Raw genomic sequence first — 19,465 nt, forward strand, 5'->3', positions numbered from 1 at the left:
TGTATAACAGTTTTTCAAAAGTTTTAATTTAAGTAGATGTCATTTGTTTCTATATAGGGCAGCACAGACGGTGTAATGGTTAGCGTTACTGCCTCACAGCACTGAGGTCATGGGTTCAATTCCCACTATGGCCCTAACTGTGTGAAGTTTGTATACTCTTCCTGTGCTTGCGTGGGTTTCCTCCGGGTACTCCGGTTTCCTCCCACACTCCAAAAATATACTGGTAGGTTAATTGGCTCCCCACAAAATTGACCATAGTGTGTATGTTTGTAACCATGTTGTAGGGAATATAGATTGTAAGCTCCACTGGGGCAGGGACATGTGAATGGCCAAATATTCTCTGTAAAGCGCTGCGGAATGTGTGTGCGCTATATAAATAACTGGTAATAAATAAATTTGTTTCAGGAACATTATAATAAAAATAATGCTACTTTCAAGGTCTGCAAAATGGGAAGAGTAACTGTTCTCTATAGTATGGTGACAACATTTTGGCCAGGGGACGATTACCATTCTTGGGGGATATGTATCAAGCCTTGGAGAGAGTTTATAAAGTAACAACCAATCAGCGTCTACGGGGTAATTTTACTAAAGTGAGAGTTTTTAGAAGTGGAGATGTTTCCCATAGCAACCAATCACATTCTAGCTATTATCTTCCAGAAGGTGCTAGTTAAATGTTAAGTAGAATCTGATTGGTTGCTATGGGCAACATCTCCACTTCTAAAAACTCTCACTTTAGAAAATATACGCCTGTCAGTTTACAGACTGTGTTCGAAAAATTACAGGAGCTGATTGTACAGGTTGGTACTTTATCTCTCTCCAAGCTTTGATACATCTCCCCCCCCTTACGTCTTCAGTAGAGGTGACCAGCCTTCCTCATGCAACATTTTAATTGAGGTTGGAATCTATCCATGATATTTAATTAGCTTGATTAAAGGGGAGATGTATCAAACCTTGGAGAGAGATAACATGGAGAAGTTGACCAATGCAACCAATCAACACCTGTCATTTACCTAGCACAGTCTATGAAAGGACAATTAGAAGCTGGTAGGTTGTTATGGGCAACTACTCCATTTTATCTCTCTCAAAGGTTTGATACATCTCCCCATAAATTATCAACCTATATGTAATACAGGAAATAAACTACATAAGATGTGGCTGCAGCAGGGTTAAATTGATTTGTAAAAAAAAAAAATGGTCATAAACTGAACACTGAATGATCTCCAGGACTACCCCTATGAATATCCTAATAATGTAAAGCAGAGAAGAAGCTGTTTAAGGTTGATGTAGACACAACAACACAGCAGAGAAATGGTGAAGGAGTGAGCTCCACAAATCAGAAGTGTGCACAAGGAAGAGAGGTACGGAGTGAATCCTGGGGCCCTGAAGGGCAGCCGCTGCCTTCACACATACAGAAGGACAGATGCCAAGCACCCACGGTGTCTGCAAAAACCTAACAAGTGCGTACAGTACATGTGTTTCCAGCAGAGCCAAGAAACTGATGTTCCTCAGCACTGGATAAACTCCAACCCATGTACCCTGGTATAAAATGCTGTATAATTGATCTGCTTTTATAACTAGATAAAAATGAAAAATAATACAGTTATAAAATGTCTTTAACATCAAAATGTTAACCGAATCTATTAATATTGCAATCATGGTGATTGTTTGGGAAGCTGAGGACCACAAAAGCGGCGAGGGGGAAAGGGAGTTACTGACCAAAAGGCATTAAGATAATAATAACACTCACAGTCACCAGGTGGTAAAGCTGTACACTTGTGTTAAATCTGTAATGTTATTGTACAATATCATTTGTGGACTGTGTTAGGGCAGGGATTAAATATACCATATTTCATATTGTTCGTGTACATCAAAGGAAGGACATGGCAATTTTCTTTAAAAATGAGAAGCTGGATGCCCCCTCGAAAACCCAGTGTTTGTCCCTGTGATAGTTCTCGCTGTACTATATCTCACAACTTCCGCAGACCTTCTCTGGGCCCTTGTGTGGGCCACAAGTTACGGAGACTGGCCCTTTCAAGTAAACAGCAGAACCACAAGCTCCTATGATGTTCTTGAAGTAAAAAAATAATCCTTGCCCCCTGCCAGCCATAAAATATATGCATTTCAGTAGTCACAGACTTTTTGATTATCTAGGCCCTTATTTAATCGCCTGAGAATTTCAAGTTGGTTTTGCCTTCTAAATTATTGCTGCTTGAAAAATAATGGCTAACTCGATGGAAATTGCACTTGTGCCTGCAACTCGCAGTCGAATAAATAACAGTTCTTATCTGATGACTCTAGGGCAGGGATTCCCAAACACGGTCCTCAAGGCACACTAACAGTCCATGTTTTAAGGATAGCCTACTTGAGCACAGGTGACTTAATTAGTACCTCAGTTATTTTGATTTAACCACCTGTGCTGAAACATGGATATCACTAAAACCAGGACTGTTCGTGTGCCTTGAGGACCGAGGATGGGCATCGAATATAGGATCTAATGGTTCCTGCAGTGATAAAAAGTTGCTTAAGTATGAAATGCGGTTACATAGCTCACAAATGCCAAAGAAAAGTGGTTCTTTTAGTAAATCAATTAACTTCCGTTGAAAAAAATAATAATAATGGGCAATACAAAAACTTTTATACCTGGCCAACTCTTCCAGGATGTTTCATGGCTAATCCTCCACTAGAGACAGCAGCAGCCACATTCCCATCTTGGTCAACGACTATTGCTCCAACAGTATCCAGAGTTCCTGAGTCATTCTCCTGTGGAGTAATAACAGCAATTGCTTGAAAGAATATTAACAAGTCACTGAGGCAGCCCTTTAATGTAAACCGATTCTACTATAAATACTGGAAAGGAAATGTAAGCATTTCATTTCAGTTGAGAAGGTCACGAGACACACGTAATAGTTTTTGCATTGTTTATATTGGCATAAAATAAATAGAACACAGTTTATTAGATACACTCTGTATTATTGTAACCTCAAGAACCCTCGTGTTGTCACAGTTACTTAATACCATTTTTCTTTTACTTTTAACATAATGCAGTAAGGTCACGTTTCGTACGCCGCCAACAATATCACTGCAGCGCAAATGAATGATGACATTATTAGACACGATAAACACTCACAGAGAGACAACAGGATACAGAAACAGAGTATTAATAAACTGTAAACATATTAGCTACAACGCGCAATTTCAAAAGTTATTAAGTAACACGTCTCTTGGATGTTCTGTGCACCAAACTTGTCTATCATAGCAGTTTATACTACCCTTGAATAACTGAAATGCCCACTTAATGGAGAGGATTCCAAAAATGGTGTACAGGAAAGTTCCTAGCAACCCGATGTCATTTTTGGCATGTAGAATACAAAATTAAAGAACACATTGTATTAATTTTTTGGAGCTTCACCACCTTTAACCTTGGTATCAGATAATATAAATGTCTAGCCTAAGGGCTAAATTTACTAAAGGTAGTTTTTAATCGATTTAAAGCAATCAACATTAATGTTGCATTTTAGCGGTTAAATCGTACATTTACTAACACTTAAAACTCAAAAAATCATGTTAGTGAACGTGTGATTTTGCCCTGGAAACACAACACCGATGTTGATCAATTTAGATCGATTAAAACCGACCTTTAGTAAATTAACCCCTAAGTATTTATAATGAATTATGTATATGAACATGTTCTATGATACCTCTTGCATTCTCATGTTAATTGCTGCCATGTTGTAAAAGAAGTTTAGGGGGAGGAGCTCGGAAACAGGGCAGGAGAGGCAGTACATAGATGCTCAATGCTACATAAGTCCAAGCATTTGAGGTGGATTTAAAAAAGGTACTCCAGCAGGTTACTGCTAATTTAAAAGGACCATCTCTACATAGAGATCTTAACAGTTTGACTCATTATCAGTAGTATGTAGGCACTCAAACAGAAGAAAGATTTAAATGAACGGTACAAACTGGACACATGATATGAGCAATACAAACGAATGCATACAACGAGGAGTAAAGTACGTATGTCCATAACATATTAGTCCATAAAGACAAGTTGAGAAAATACAAAGATAAGGGGTAAACTAAAACATAGGGAAGGGTGTGGGAGTTATTGTATTGTGCTGCATTACTGCTGCATCACATCACCTGATAATACAAAAATAAAGATGTAATGAGAGAAAAAAACATAAGTAAAACAAACATTGAAGTTAAATCAGGCTTTGGTACAACTATCCGCAGCTAGTTGTATTAGCAGCACAAAACATAAATGTAAATCCTGGCCTGTCAAGCTATAACTAAACAAAATGATTCTCAGAGTGGAAGGACCTAATATCCCTCTCATAAAACAGAAATCTTTAGTACAGCACTTACATTCAGTAATCAGAGTGTCTCTCAAAAGGCCTCTGACCTCTTCCCCAGGCAGTGCGAGACTGACAACAGAGACTGACACAGCCTTTATCAGCATCTAACAGGTGGTTTGGCAATCAAGGATACTAATTGGCTTCTGTCTACCAGGCACTCCCAGTCTCAGAAAGTTTAAATAAAATCCAGTGTTTTACTGTGCAACGTTTCGGGGTCAGCCCCCCGTCATCAGGACACACACGTACCTATATGGCTCTAATTTTCAGAGAGTGCCGGTAATTTGTACCATATATATATTTCCCTTTGACAACTTTTCAGCGTTCTACATAGAAAATGTTTTAAGCTCAAATTTGTCTTTTAAAGCCTGAAAATGCAGTAAAGATCCTCTTGGATCAAAAATGGCCTCAACAGCCATCAGACCCTGTTACTTCCACGACAGGTACATGGTATTGTCCTGAAAGAAGGGTTTAAACAAAACATTTAGAGCTTGTTAGATTCCTGGTGAACTTATTTCGCTAGCCAGGAGGGATATTTATCTCTAAACATAATTCCAGAGATGATGTAAGGAACCTGGAGCAATGTGATAGGGGAAAATGGGGTCATCAGGGCCTCTCTCAATACAAAAGTATATAGATCGAGCAAGCAACCAATCCAAAATATATTGAAAGAAGACTGCATGGGAGAAGGCTAATTATGTCAGGGATTGCCAGACCAGCCTCTCGTTGCTGTAACTGTACTTTAGCCAAAGCGATACGGTTTTATTTGCCGTTTCCCCATAAAACCTTTACAAATAACTTATAACATCAGGAATTTTTAACTGTAGATGATTTTGGATTGTGCGTGATAATTTGGGGAAAATTATGCTTTTCAGCACAGCTGTCAGGCCCATAAGAAAGGAAAGAAATCTCCAACAGCTTCTCAAGTTTAGCTATCAGAGGCATAAAATTAGCAGTGTATAATTTACAAAGATCTGTGGGGATATAGATCACTAAGGGGTCTATGTACTAAGCAGTGATAAGTGACAGAGTGAAAAGTCATAAGTCTGTGATAAGGTGCCAGCCAATCAGCTTCCAACTGTCATCTCACAGGCTGTGTTTGAAAAATTACAGTTGTGAGCTGATTGGCTGGCACCTTATCACAGACTTATCAATCAGCTCCCAACTGTCATTTTTCAAACACAGCCTGTGAGATGACAGTTGGGAGCTGATTGGCTGGCACTTATCACAGACTTATCACTTTTCACTCTGTCACTTATCACTGCTTAGTACATAGGGCCTGATTCAGAGCCGGACGCAATTAGCGCTCGCTCGTTCAGAAAAAGGGGGTGGCTATTCAAATGAACCGTTCGCTCTTTGCGGTCTGTTGCCGCCTCCATGTCTGAACGAGCGAACAAAACATGCGGACGTTTATTTGAAAAATACGCCCCCTGGCCGCTCGCATCATACGTCATGTCCGCTATTTATTAGATTAATCGAGTACATCGAACAGCGTATGAACTGCTCGCTATTCTTGTGGTTGGTTTTTCCTACCACTATATTGCGAGCAGTTCTGACTATAAAACAACCAAGTGACGTGGTCAATGACGCTGCTGTATTAATTATGCACACCCATAAAACGCCCATTTTGACCTTTAAGCACGCCTGCGTTCTGATCTCCACTCCCCGTTTTCAAGCACCTTCCCCTGTTACCACCCACATACGCCTCATTCTGTCACTCAAAATAGCAGGCATTCGCTATATAGCGAACTAACGATTTTCGGCCACACTGACTGGTTCGCGCATGCGTATTAAAAACCGTACGCATGTGCAGATGGGCGAACATCGCTCAGAACGAGCATACTGCCGCTTACGAGCGGCTCTGAATCAGGCCCATAGACCCCTAAATATTTTAGGCGAAGCATATTTATTAGGAATTGGGAGAAGGTAGACGATATCGGAGCACTCAATCAAGACTGTGATAAGGGAAGCAGTTCGGATTTTTCTATATTCACTTTAAAACCAACAAAGGATTCAAAGGAAGATATAATGTTCCTTGCTACTAGGAACCAGGATTTGCTATAAATAGTAACATGTCGCCAGCGAATAAGGCTAAGTTTGAGTCAAATCCGCCAACTTGAATTTCATGGAATGAAGAAGATCTGTGGAATGTTATAGCCAAAAGTTCCAAAGTTATAGTAGAAAGCAGGGGGACCATAGGCATCACTGTCTAGTGCCCTTATTTTGAATAATAGAGATAAAGTCTGGAGATTTATTTAGAGTTTTTTCAAAAATGTACAAAAATTGGGCTTTTTGAGCAAATCAAAATATTGATTTTAAAAATTTTCCATTTTTATTGAAACATACCGCTTTTTTATAGATCATATGAAAGCCCATAAAAAGAGGTTTAAACTGAGACCCTGCCCATCTTTCCAGCTCAATTAGGTGAGATACAAGTGCAATTAAAAAAACTGTTAATAGCAAATTTTTCGGTTTTAAAAGGCATATAACTTTAAAACCAGTGAACATATCAACCTAAGATTTGGGGGTTTTCTTTACACCCATAGCAAGATTTATTATACCAAATTTAATTGAAATTAGAGAATGTAAGGCAGAATTTTTTTCAGAAATTGTGTTGCTTTGATGTAGAATGAAATACCGATGGAGATGTCGGCCATCAATACACTGACAGCGACATCCCGATGGTTCGATTTCCGACAGGGGAGCGGTGAGTAATGTGCTATTTTTACCCCCTAATCCTCCTTTTTGTGCCCTTATACTAACCCTCCCTACCCCGCACCCTAACCCTCCCGGTAAGTGCCTAAACCTAACCCTCCCCCCTTAGTGCAAATTCCTAACCCTCCCCCATTAGTACATAACCCTAACCTCTCCCCGATGGTGTCTGAACCTAACCCCCCCCTGTTTGGAGCCTAACCCTAACCTCCCACCTCCCGCAGCCTAACCCTAAGTCCACCTGGGTTGCATAAACCTAACCCCCCCCCCCCCCCCATGGCTGATACTTACCTTGCCCTGGTCTTCTTGAGATCGGGATGCCGGCTGCCGAAATTCCGACGTCGGCATCCCCAGTCATGTCAGGATTACAGTGTCGGCATCCCAATCATAGGGATATTAACTACAGCCCCATAAAAAGACCACAAGATTGGAGTGTACCATACAAAAAACATGGTCACACAGCCAACTCCTCCAGGATGTTCCATGGCTAAACTTCCACTGGGGGATCTGACTTCTCCCAGCTTCAAATCAATAAACGCCTTCTGTAGCTCCAACTCTGGAGACCACCGTACTACCATTCATACTTCTCACACTCACTGCTGTTTCAATGACATTAACTCCCTTTGTAATACGTCTGTCCTTTTCCAAATAGTTTTCATGTATCCACTTAAATTGCCTACTTTGTATGTCCTAAACTCCGCACTGCTGACCTCTGTGCATTTAACAAATCAACAACATTAATAACAATAGCAAAATCAATTTACTGCTTCCAAATTATACCACCGTTGTGTAATTATGGTTCTGCAGAACGGGATGTAGTTATGAGATCGGCGGCTCTCAATCCCGACAGTGTCATCCCGGCAAGGGATTTAACATAGGTGTCGAAATACTGATGCCTATGTTAATCCCGACGCCGGAACGCCAAATGATGCTAGACCAATCATCCTCCTGCCGGGTAAGTATGCACTTAGCCCTGGGATGGGGGGGTTAGGTTTAGGGGCCCCCGGGGGGACTTAGGTTTAGGCACCCCCTGGGGAAGGTTAGGGTTAGGCTAGGGAAAGGGGGGTTAGAGTTAGGCACTAGGGGGGAGGTTAAGGTTAGGCACTAGCCCCCCGGGAAACTTAAGTTTAGGGTACAAGGAGGGGGGTTAGGTTTAGGCACCCCTGGGGGGAGGTTAGGGTTAGGCACTAGGGGGGAGGTTAGGGTTAGGCACCCCTAAGGGAGGGTTAGGGCTAGAGGGGGGAGAGGGGAGGGTTAGTATACTTACGAGCACTCTCTCACTGTCGGGATTAGAACCGGCGGCTATGAAGCCGTCAGTATTTCAATCCCATTCCCTGCAGAACATAAGATTGCAATTGTACTGTGAAATAATATAAAAAAAAATAACCTGAAGTTCATTTGTCTTTATTTTGTGGCTTATTATGACAGATACGTTTATTTTTTCACACTTTTCTATATATTATTATTATTATTGGAGGTTCAAACTTCAGAAGTTATACTGGGACTAATGCAATTATGTTTCAGTGGTCCTGTGAGGTTTTATATACATCCCCCTGTGTTTGTGTAATATGACTGGCTCTACAGCCATGGCCAAAAGTTTTGAGAATGATACAAGTATTGGTTTTCACGAAGTTTGCTGCTTCAGTGTTTTTAGACCTTTTTGTCAGATGTTACTATGGTATACTGAAGTAAAATTACAAGCATTTCATAAGTGTCAAATGCTTTTATTGACAATTACATTAAGTTTATTCAAAGAGTCAATATTTTTGTGTTGACCCTTCTTAGTTATCACTTTTGCCTTATGGCAAGGTGCTCCATCATGCTGGAAAAGGCATTGTTCGTCACCAAACATCCTCCAAGAGCAACTTCTCCCAACCATCCAAGAACAGTTTGGTGACGAACAATACCTTTTCCAGCATGATGGAGCACCTTGCCATAAGTGGCTCGGGGAAAAAAACAATTACATTTTGGGTACATGGCCAGGAAACTCCCCAGACCTTAATCCCTTTGAGAATTTGTGGTCAATTCTCAAGAGGCGGGTGGACAAACAAAAACCCACATATTCTGACAAACTCCAAGTTGATTAACAGCATGCCAGGGCGAAATGCAGAGGTCTTGAAAAAGAAGGATCAACACTGCAAATATTGACTCTTTGCATAAACGTAATATTATTGTCAATAAAAGCCTCTGACACTTATGAAATGCTTGTAATTTTACTTCAGTATACCATAGTAACATCTGACAAAAAGTCTAAAAATACTGAAGAAGCAAAGCTTGTGAAAACCAATACTTGTGTAATTCTAAAAACTTTTGGCCATGGCTGTATGTAAATAAATTATAATGTTCGTTAGAAACAGGCTGTGCTGTGGTTTTGCCAAGGTCCAATGCCCATTACATCAGTGCAGAGAAAGGATGAAATGGAATTAGCTTTTAATAGACTGCATTTATTAATATCATGTAAATTAGTCACTGTGTGTGTTCCTTCGTCCTCTTCAAAACCTGACAGAAAGTTGTTGTTACACCTCAGACTAAAAATTAACTTTCAAGGATATTGGCAAACCATCTAACTAGCTGGCACATCATGTCCAAATAGCATAATGGTTTCATTTGGCTTTTTGTTACTAACATTATACTACAGATACAGATGTCCCTTGGACTCCATATATGAACAGGATTGATTTAGGACTTGTGTTCCATTAACATGAGAACCACATAACAATTTCCCTGCTTGTACTCCTGGAAACAACTTGTGCTACTATTGTTTACTATTATTATCTGGAAAAATAATGTATTTGAAGTACGCGTTACAAATCAAATTATACTATACAGTGACGTACCTGTCAGCCAAGTGTGCACTTACACATGCCTAAACCAGCTACAATGGTCTTTTACTGTGTGGAAACGGTGTAACAGCAGCAGCAGGGCTTCTCACTGAAGCCCTGCACAGAAAGGTGGCAAGGGGAAGAAATTGAGGAAGATTTGGAAGTATAAACAAAAAAATAGATTAAAATTTATCTGCACTGCAAATAAAAATCACATTCTAAAATTACACTTTAACAAATACAACGTTGACAAACGCTTACTCCTAGAATTATGTTTTAAACTGGACAAATACTGTACTGTCAGTTTGCAGTAAATGGTAATGGTAAATAATAACTATAATAGGAATAATAGTAATGTATTACCATCCCACATATTTTCCCTGATGCGAGCTCACACTGTGCAAGTCGACCCATGCATTCGGCTAACTCGCACAATACACTTCTGCACAATCTGCCATTCACACAGTACATCTCTCTCACAGCATGGCAGCCTGCTGCAGAGGAGTAAGAGCCTGGTCATATTTAAATTAAGTATTACAAATCTCAAGTTACTTTACCATTCAGCTCAGACATACAAAATATTTGCTACATATTAATATCAAATAGAGGCTTCACTTGCACTTTAAACAGGACGAGTATTAAAAAAAAAATAGGTTTTCAATTTGTACTAATAAAACAAATGTCAAAATGTAAAATAAAAAAATAACAAAAAAATAAATTAAACTTGACATCGAGAACTTTAAGGGATAGATTCCATTAGACTCGTCCCACAAGTCCGTGCAAGTAAATGCGACTATACGCAGAACTTACCAGAGCTCCAGACTCACTGATTTATGTTTGCAGCCCTGTGGGGCTCCTTACAAAAATCTGCGAGTCTGGGGCGAGATCGGGCCATGAATGGTGACAGATAAGGGTCCTACGACAGATGTTTCCACGTGGTTGCAACGCCAACTCATCAACCCATGCGGCTGATTGAATCGACCCCTAAGTGATTTCATCTTAACTGTGGCACCCGCTAGCAGCGTCTTACGGTGGTGCATTTCCATCTCAGCGCTTACTTACATGCACCGCCAAGACTGACACCAGCCCTATGGTAGGTGCAGTTTATCCTATGATCTCCTGTGTGAGAGGCTGTGCGTTATTGGAAGCAGCCGAGCACTGCGTCACACCTGAATCTGCTTAGCCACCCCCCTGCTGCCTCCCAGGAACTCCTGCTGAATTCCCCAGCCCGTCGTCCAAATCTGTTCTACGTCTGAGCGCTAACAATAGGAAATCCTGCGCTGTGCAACTGGAACGCATGCCTAGACTTAAAACAGCGGTCAACTGCGTGCAGCATCGACACTGCAGATGAGAATCAATCCCATTATTCAGTGTCAACCTGATATCCTATACAAGTCTACAAAGAGGTCAGTCTCACACTGTCAGCTGTGTTCTGTCCCTCGTAACAATGCATCATGGTCAAAGAGACCACGATGGACATATTTAGTTAATAGTACCTCTCTATAAACTCCTTGTAAATTATACTGCCGAGTAAATAACAGTCTTTGACATATATTAATGGGCAACCATGACTTCACTTGGTCTTTAAAGAGGACCTGTCATGTTTCACATTTTATGTAGTTCTTTCTGTAACATGTGCAACCTAAAAAGTACAGAATGCACCGATGCTCCCTCCGCCTGGGAGAGGAAGCATCAGGAAACATTTTATTTATGATCCACACACAGAACCTAGGCTCTATGTTAAATGTCCTTTAGCTGAAACATAAAAGGTTTGCTTGAAATTTTCATTAAAATTCCTTTTAAAGACTAATATGCTCAAATTGTGTATGTACAAAGACCCGGTGTAAGACTTTTCAGATAAAGTTCCTCCTAACTGTGGAAAAAAAGTGATGTCGACAGGAAAAGGCTTTGACATCACTAAGTTATTACAGTGATTATCAATTACCTACAGGTAGCCAGGAGCAAGTTCACTCCTGACATGCCCTACAGCCTGTTATTGGTATAGAGTGTTGCTGCTGGTAGTATTTACAGTAGATGGAGAAAAAGAAGACAGATGACATCTTTAAACGTTTAGTCAATGTGGCATGCAATCATTTCTCCTAGCAACTCAACCTCTGTGGTTGTAAACATTAAAGTGCATCCAGGATTTATATGGATTCGTAGCCTACTTTATTAGAAAGGTCTTTTAATAACACAAAAATATGGAAACTGTTTCTGGTAAAATGTGCTCGTGAAAAATACGAGATTTTTTTTTTTTTGTGTGGAGCAGAAATTGCTCTGAGAAGGTTACGGAAAGATCCCAGAATGAATGAATGTGCTTAATGATATAGCTTTATAACTACAATCATAATAAATACCAAGTAAATCTACAATGTACATTACATTATGAAATTTAAAAAAATAATTATACGGTCTCACAACCCTCACTTAGCCCTGTCCCACATAGAAATGGGGCACAGATTATTGTAGTTAACAGCTAAATGCTAAGTAAAGAATCAGGATATTTTAAGGGGGTATATTTATTATATTTATTTATGATAGCTAGAAGCTCTTGGTATATTTACTAAAGTGCAGGTTTTTTAGAATTGGAGATGTTGCCCATAGCATCCAATCACATTCTACTTAACATTTATCTAGCACCTTCTAGAAGATAGTAGCTAGAATCTGATTGGTTGCTATGGGCAACATCTCCACGTCTAGAAACCCACCCTTTAGTAAATATACCAAGAGCTTCTAACTATCATAATTTGGGGGGGCAATTCAATGTCTATTATTCCTGATTTGTTTTGGTCTATTCATATACTTTAAGTCAGTGTTTTTCGGTGTTACTGTACAACTAAACCAGAAAAAAAACAAAAACCTTTATATAATTTGGTGTCCATCTTATTTTGTATTTTAAAAATTGGAAAGGGAAGTGGTCAAAAAAGGATATGAATACCAGAGAAAAAAATTTCATGGTCGCAGGTAAAATATAGGGTATCGGAGGGCAGGGAGAGAGACCTAAGAGACATATCCTCAAGGAGAGTGTTCAAGTACAGACAATAGTGTGCCAGGGCACAGAACAAGGGTACGCATGCGAACTAGCAGTGGCGTCAGAGCTTTAGGGCTCACAATCTGTTTGGGGAAGCCTCAGAGTTTTCCAGGATCCTCAGGCCATGACACCATCGAGAATGGCAGTTATGATGGAACAGAAAGCAAATGCACTCACTGAGGAACAACTTCTGCCTTCTATGTTAGAGTGGAGCAGAAACAGTAGGAGCGGAACTTGCTAAGGTGCTGGTGGACCGCAAGGAAGGTTCAAGAATGCTGTAGGAAGACCCTGGCTGGCAATCAGATTACAGGTTTATGCATCTTTTACAAAAAAACCACACACAATGGAATTTTTTTTATGTTAAAACAGATAAACTAGAATACTTTCTTATGCCAAATCCTTTATTAATTTAGCTCTAAATAAAGATATTTTAGTTGGGAAAAATATAGAAAATATATATTTTTTTAATTATTTTTTTTTTTTTAAATATCAAAAAAAACTACAATCTCTACCCCTCACTGCAATTAACTGCTAATCTGCAGAATATCCTATTGACAGCTACTTATTCTGACTTTGTGATCAATGAGTCAAGTGGTGGTGGTCCCAGTTGGTTGCAGCAGGGGTATTTTTGCAGTATCATTTTAGTTTCAAGCGACTTTTTGACCACTTATAAGCACTGGATAACCAATACGGTTTATCTGTTGCATACTAAATCCAGCTAAAATGACTCCACTGTTTGTTTTTTTTACAGACACCCAAAAAGAAGCAGCTAGGCTCGGATAACAGCAGGGTGAACGGTGCCTGATTTTAAACAGAATGCCCCTCATATAAAAATGTGGTCAGCATACAGATTTTGTGACCTGTCTAAAATATGCAAAACGGTATCGAAACCAATCAGCAGAATAAATGTCCAAAGCACTTTCCCACCACTGAAAACAGTTTATCTTCCCGAGTCCAAGCTTACAATATTATAAATGTGCAGTATATGGGCACGGGTGCATCAGGAACCAAAAGTCCTTGCTTCATTTTCTGCCAAGGGTCCTATTAAGTAAGAAACCATGGATCCAACTGAAATTTCGGGAAGAGAACCATGATAATTATAATGTAAGCATTCAAAGTCATATCTATGGAATGTAGCCTACTTTCACTGTGTATTACAATCAGCGAAAACCTCTGCTACGTATTTACAGATGAGTACTTTCATTTTTCCTAAACAAACGCATGCCAGATTAGAGGAAAACAATATGATGTCAATGGAAAGGAAATATTTAATGCAGAAACAACAACACAGCTGCTTTCAGTAAGGATTACTCACTTGAATTAAGCCCCACATAGATCATTGACGATACTTTGTACACAAGTGACAGGGAGATAACGGACATGATAGCGATGCATACACAGGGCATTTTTTTAAATTAGGTACGATTTTTGGGGCTGGATTTAAAGATGCAAATTCTTTTCTTTAGGCAAGACTCGGCATGTTGGGATGGGAAATATTTACATACTTTACAACCTAAAGCACCGGGTTAGCATGTATAAGGGAAATAATCACACTTTTATATCCTGCCCCCAAAATATTAAGAAATTGCGCCTTATTAAATAAACCTTAGAGATTCAGCAAGGAACTGTATGAAAGCAATACATCCTGGGGAGATTTGTGGTGCAGGCACAAAAATAAGATGATACTTGTATTCACCTTTTTGCCAGATTTGTAGAAACGGGTCAAAATTAAAATCCAGGGCACAAACTAGCTCATTTCTGGTGTTAGTTTTTGAGACATTTAACATTGAGAATTCACAAAATGACACCTTGCCAAGTTGTCAGACAATAAAAATGACAATGTAATGGTTAGCATTACTACCTCACAGCACTGAGGTCTTGAGTTCGATTCCCACCATGGGCCTAACTGTGTTGAGTTTGTATACTTTCCCCAGGCATATTTGGGCTTCCTCTGGGTACTCCCGTTTCCTCCGACTATCCAAAAATTGACTGGTAGGTTAATTGGCTATTGACAAAAAATTATCCATAGTGTGTGTGTATGTACTTGTGGAAGGGAATATAGGGTCTGATTCAGAGCCGGACGCTATTTGCGCTCGCTCGTTCAGAAAAAGGGGGTGGCTATTTAAATTAACCGTTCGCTCTTCGCGGTCTGTTGACGCCTCTATGTCTGAACGAGCGAACAAAACATGCAGACTTTTTTTGTACAAAACGCCCCCTGGCCGCTCGCATCATACGCCATGTCCGCTATTTATTAGATTAATCGAGTACATCGAACAGCTTATGAACTGCTCGCTATTCTTGTGGTTGGTTTTTCCTACAGCAATCTTGCGAGCAGTTCTGGCTAAAAGACACCCAACTGACGTGGTCGATGACACTGCTTTATTAATTATGCACACCCATAAAACGCCCGTTTTGACCGTTAGGCACGCCTGCGTTCGGATCTCCACTCCCCGTTTTCAAGCACCTTCCCCTTTTACCACCCACAAACGCCTCATCCTGTCACTCAAAATAGCAGGCATTCGCTATATTGCGAGCACACGATTTCTGACCGCACTGACTGGTTCGCGCATGCGTACTAATACCCATACGCATGCGCAGATGTGCGAACATCGCTCGGAACGAACGAGCGGCCGCTTACGAGCGGCTCTGAATGAGACCCATAGATCGCAAGCTCCACTAGAGCTAGGACTGATGTGAATGGTCAAATATTCTCTATGTAGCTCTTGAACATGTGTGCACTATATAAATAAGTGGTAATAAATAAATATTTACATTTATATATTTTTCACTTTTTTCCGCATTATTTATCTTTTTTTGCTCCGTATTTTTTGTTTTAAGTGGGGAGAGTACGTTAAGTTGCCCCAAAGACTGATACAAATAGCCTCTATTTTTATTAATAATGGATCCCAATGGATATAATAGTAATTACAGAAGCAGTAAGAGAATTATCGGGTTCATGCCATTGATCTATTAAGTAATACCTTGAATGGCATAGCCATTGCATCTGTCCTAGGCAAGTACCTTGGCCTGGATATTGGGAGACCACACTTACTAATGATAGCAATGGTATGTCCATTCTAAACAGGAAAGCATTTCAGAGCCTTTGGCATTGTACAAATAACATTCACACTTCAACACAGTTTGTCCCAAAACAGAACACTAGTTTGCCCCATTGTTTTTTGGACTCTAGGCTATGCACTATTAAGAATCCCACTTATCTCATGATGTTTAGCAACAACTGTCTGCTCTGTGGCAGGGTTGGATAAGACATTCATAAATAAAGGACACAGGCACTATGAACACAATTTAAATGCCAGTAAATAATGTCAGGCCCACTTCATCAGGTGAAAATATGTAGCCATCTCTTACTAACTAATAAAAGATCAGAGGTGGTATTCAGTGTGCACGCATGGACGACACTAGTCGTTCACCACGTACGTCTAAGAGGAAGAAAAATCAATATTCAGGTAATTTCTTGGAAATGCCATAATATAAAATAGATCTGTAGTCAGATCTCTAGACATGGAAATTTAACTTAAAACAGAGTGCACCAGCTGTAGTAAATTGAAAGATCTTTATACAGCCATCGCCAAAAGTTTATGAGAATGACACAAGTATTGGTTGTCACAAAGTTTGCTGATTCGATGATTTTAGACCTTTTTGTCAGATGTTACTATGGCATACTGAAGTAAAATTACAAGCATTTCATAAGTGTCAAAGGCTTTTATTGACAATTACATTAAGTTTATGCAAAGAGTCAATATTTGCAGTGTTGATCCTTCTTTTTCAAGACCACTGCAATTCGCCCTGGCATGCTGTTAATCAACTTCTGGGCAACATACTGACTGATGGCTGCCCATTCTTGCCTAATCAATGCCTCAAACAATCTGAAAGGGGGATTTATCAAAGAAAATAACTTTACCCCGGTCCTCAGCAGTCCAATCCCTGTACCTTTTGCAGAATATCAGTCTGTCCCTGATGTTTTTCCTGCAGAGAAGTGGATTCTTTGCTGTCCTTCTTGACACCAGGCAACCCTCCAAAAGTCTTCGCCTCACTGTGCGTGAAGATCCACTCACACCTGCCTGCTGCCATTCCTGAGCAAGCTCTGCACTGGTGGTACCCCGATCCCGCAGCTGAATCAACTTGGGCGCCCTGAAGCCTTCTTCACAACTATTGAACCTCTCTCCTTGAAGTTCTTGATGATCCGATAAATGGTTGATTTAGGTGCAATCTTACAAACAGCAATATCCTTGCCTGTGAAGCCCATTTTGTGCAAAGCGATGATGACTTTCCTTGCAGGTAACCATGGTTAACAGAGGAAGAACAATTATTTCAAGCTCCACCCTCCTTTTAAAGCTTCCAGTCTGTTATTCTAACTCAATCAGCATGACAGAGTGATCTCCAGCCTTGTCCTCATCAACACTCACCTGTGTTAACGAGAGAATCACTGACATATTGTCAGCTGGTCCTTTTGTGGCAGAGCTGAAATGCAGTGGAGATGTTTTTGGGATGAAGTTCATTGTCATGGCAAAGAGTGACTTTGCAATTAATTGCAATTCATCTGATCACTCTTCATGACATTCTGGAGTATATGCAAATTGCCATCATAAAAACTGAAGCAGCAGACTTTGTGAAAACCAATACTTGTGTCATTCTCAAAACTTTTGGCCACGGCTGTATATTTAATGTGAATGTGTGAAGAAAATAATGCGCATACGTCCAAAATTAATGCAAGAACTTTTACAGCTGCTTGCACAAATATTTGATAAAATGTGTTGCTTTAACTAATAACGGAGATTAGAACAATTCACAACCCTTTGGAGGGCTAGAGAGTTGCCCTTGTTAATCCAATAATGAATGATACAGTAAACATTGTAAAATCATATAAACAATAAAAAAAAAATCTACATTTTGATAAATGAAAATCTAATGCCCAATATGATTAAAAGCTAAAAGGGTGAGCGCTTAAAAAAAATGCATCTAAAAGCCCTCATTTAAACCAGTAGAAGTTATTCTTTTGAACTTGGTAAATCCAGAAACTTTTGCTTTTAAAGAGCTTTTTTCTGTATGTCTCCAGCCACTCCCACCAAACATGCTCTATTGTCTAAGGAATGAAGGATCCAATTTATGTTTCATCATTAAATGCCTAGAGACCGTATGTGTCTGCATTTTATTTTAGATATTGTTAATATGCTCAAGAATTCTAATCTTAAATGGGTGTTTCATTTAAAAATTATATTGCACTGTACAATTACAATTTAATAAATTACTGATGTTGTTACATAATTCATTAAGTGTTTAATTTGGAATGTAGTGAACTGGTCTTACTACTGTTAGACAAATACAGACTTCCCACAAATGTGCTAATAACAATATTCTTTTGATAGTAATTTCTAGATTCGACATAGCTATTTAACGGTTGGTCACATGTATTTATCTCACTACAGTTGCTTTTAATTCAACAAAATTGTGAGCAATCTATAAATCTTTGTCCAGACTTTTGAAAAAGTAAATAGCTATTTGTATTTATGGATGTAATAAAATTATTGGATATTACTTTCTTATTATTTTGTTCTTAAACAAAATCTAAAATTATATCTAGTATGATCAATAAAATCATATATTCCATAACATTAACAAAATCTTCCTTAGTCCCTTTATACATGATTAAAATTTTTAATGTACCTCTTATATAGTACAATATTATCAATGTAAAACCTGTTATTATAAATAACATCTCTCATATACCAACAAAAATATGTGCAAAATAGGGCAAATTAGTGTAGCCCCATTTGCAAATAAAATGTAACTATGTTAATAAAACAAGATCACAAATAAAATTTTAACCCAAAGTAAGACGCAAATTTAAAAATGTCTCTACATGCTACAATAGCTATTTCAAGAACATAATAATATAAAGAGTGGCCCATCAGTAATTATTAAAAAAATCATGTAAATCCTTCTTAAATAACAGCAATGCAAAAACTAAATGAGAGCTCAAGAACACTTCCAGTATTTTACAATGTATAAATTATGGTCCATAACATAGAAGAATATGTCCAAATATTCAGGATTCAAAAATGGACATATTGGGCCACTCCCATTACAATTCATCCAATCACCTTCTCCTCAAATGGGTAGACCGCACCCCTCATCAACAGTAAACTGGCCCTATCCAACAAAACCAGGAGTGTTCTATAGTATGTTTAAAAAAGTGATGACAAGGTCATTCTGCAGTTGGTTCAGTTTTAACATAAAACGAATGAGAAAATCCTAATGTGGTGTTTTAAATACATCCATGTGGTTTTGTGTGGGGATGACACATCCAGTTAAGCTATTAACTTTTACAAGAACACTCCGCTTTCCTCAGTTATGTATCACTGGACCACAGACAGCAGACACATTTTCCTTATGATAAAAGTAGTGGCTTGTGACTCATGCCAATCAGTTCTTTGCAATTGCAGACACTGCTAATAGAATACATACTAACACAATTCTTACCTCCTGTAAATGGCCTTTTTGTCATCTAACAAATCTGACAGTTCCAA

The 19,465-nt window shown here is 39.1% G+C and overlaps 1 protein-coding gene across 1 annotated transcript in view; it reads right to left on the reverse strand.

Moving 5' to 3' along the window:
* The window catches only part of TASP1 (taspase 1), a 191,395-nt gene that overhangs the window by 92,112 nt on the left and 79,818 nt on the right, over nt 1–19,465 (reverse strand). The window contains exon 10 of the mRNA XM_088479452.1: nt 2,641–2,760. Coding sequence (XP_088335578.1) covers nt 2,641–2,760 — 120 coding nt within the window. The remainder of the gene's footprint in view (nt 1–2,640; nt 2,761–19,465) is intronic.

This window comes from Taudactylus pleione, unplaced genomic scaffold (assembly GCF_031769625.1).
Source record: "Taudactylus pleione unplaced genomic scaffold, aTauple2 ptg000235l, whole genome shotgun sequence".
Taxonomy (NCBI): Eukaryota; Metazoa; Chordata; class Amphibia; order Anura; family Myobatrachidae; genus Taudactylus; species Taudactylus pleione.